At 48.8% G+C, this 1,437-nt stretch overlaps 1 protein-coding gene across 1 annotated transcript in view; it reads left to right on the top strand.

Annotated features, from left to right (window-relative positions):
* Positions 1-275, top strand: part of LOC125502612 (spectrin beta chain-like) — a 2,091-nt gene extending 1,816 nt beyond the window's left edge. Inside the window, exon 2 of the mRNA XM_048661376.1 lies at positions 5-275. Within this exon, the coding sequence (XP_048517333.1) occupies positions 5-275 (271 nt within the window). The remainder of the gene's footprint in view (positions 1-4) is intronic.
* The last annotated feature ends 1,162 nt before the right edge of the window (positions 276-1,437 follow it).

Raw genomic sequence — 1,437 nt, 5'->3', positions numbered from 1 at the left:
TGAGGAACGAGCGGGCGCAGCAGTATCTGTTCGATGCCAATGAGGCCGAGAGCTGGATGAGCGAGCAGGAGCTCTACATGATGGTGGAAGATCGGCGCAAAAATGAGACAAGCGCCAGGAACTTCATGAAGAAGTACGAAAGCCTGGAAGCGGCCGTTGAAGCTTATGCGGACACCATCAGAGGACTGGGTGTAACTGTAAAGACCCTGTCGGCTGAAGGACATCCTGTGGCCGAGCAGGTCGCGGTTAAACAGTCGCAACTGGACAAGCTATAGGCAGGACTGAAGGATTTGGAGCAGGAACGACGCGCTAAGCTGGATGAGGCTTTGCAGCTCTTCCTGTTCAACAGAGTCGTTGGCGACTTGGAGCAGTGGATAGCTGATCGTGAAGTGGTGGCCTCTTCTCATGAACTGGGCCAAGATGCTGGTTCTGTTTGAACGCTGCAGCGCAAACATCAGAACTTCATGCAAGACCTGCAGACGCTTCAGAACCAAGTGCAACAGATCCAAGAGGAATCGGTCAAGCTTCAATTCAAGCCAGCTATGCGGGCGACAAAGCTAAAGAGATCACAAATAGAGAACAAGAAGTGGTGTCTGCGTGAGCCAGTTTGAAAATGGTTTGCGAGCAGCGCAGAGGAAAACTGGCCGTTACTGGCAATCTGTTCAAGTTCTTCAACCTGGTGAGGACGCTGATGCAATGGATGGACAACGTGGTGCGCCAAGTGAACACCAGCGAAAAGCCGCGCGACCTCGGCGGCGTTGAACTGTTGATGAACAATCAGAAGAGCCCTCAGGCAAAATTTAAAGTTGTCCACATTCACCGTTTGGCCAGATATAACCATGATCCAGGAATTACCTAATCGGGGCGATCAGGGTTTAGAAGGGGGGCAGTGTAGCGGAAATGGCCTGGGGTACTCACGTTTGGAATGGGGGATCGAAATTCATGGTATTTCAGTAAATGGGAGCCCCATTTGGGCCCCATTTACTGTCAAATATGACATTGACAAGCGGGAAGTTTCGCACCTGTTCTGGAGATTTCGAGAACCATCTGGGTTACCTGGAGGAAACTATAAGTGACGACGAGAACCAGACGGGGGGAGTGACAGGAGCGACCGGGTGCAGAAGTGGTTGGACCCCGCGAGTCGGAAGAGCGAGTTTTCCGTCTGTTATTGTTATTGTTTGTGAAGTTGACGGTCATTTTGAAGTTAGTTTGTTCCTGTTCCGCCTTTAAACTTATACCGAGGTAAATAAAAGTTGGAAGCTGAAGAAAGAGTTTGATACTCGGTCATCCACGGTACAATATAATTAATTAATTGTTTCGTTTAGCTTTACCCGATTCTACGAATGACACTCTGGCAACACAGCAAGCTAAAACGCTGAAAATCAGAGATTTTGTAAATACTTTTTTAGGGTATTTTTCTTCGCAATAAGCCCAAAT

Source organism: Dendroctonus ponderosae, unplaced genomic scaffold (assembly GCF_020466585.1).
Source record: "Dendroctonus ponderosae isolate FM_Combo_2020 unplaced genomic scaffold, Dpon_F_20191213v2 Dpon_F_20191213_1, whole genome shotgun sequence".
NCBI lineage: Eukaryota > Metazoa > Arthropoda > Insecta > Coleoptera > Curculionidae > Dendroctonus > Dendroctonus ponderosae.
The sequence above is the reverse complement of the archived record's forward strand: the minus strand, read 5'-3'. Positions and strand labels throughout refer to the sequence as shown.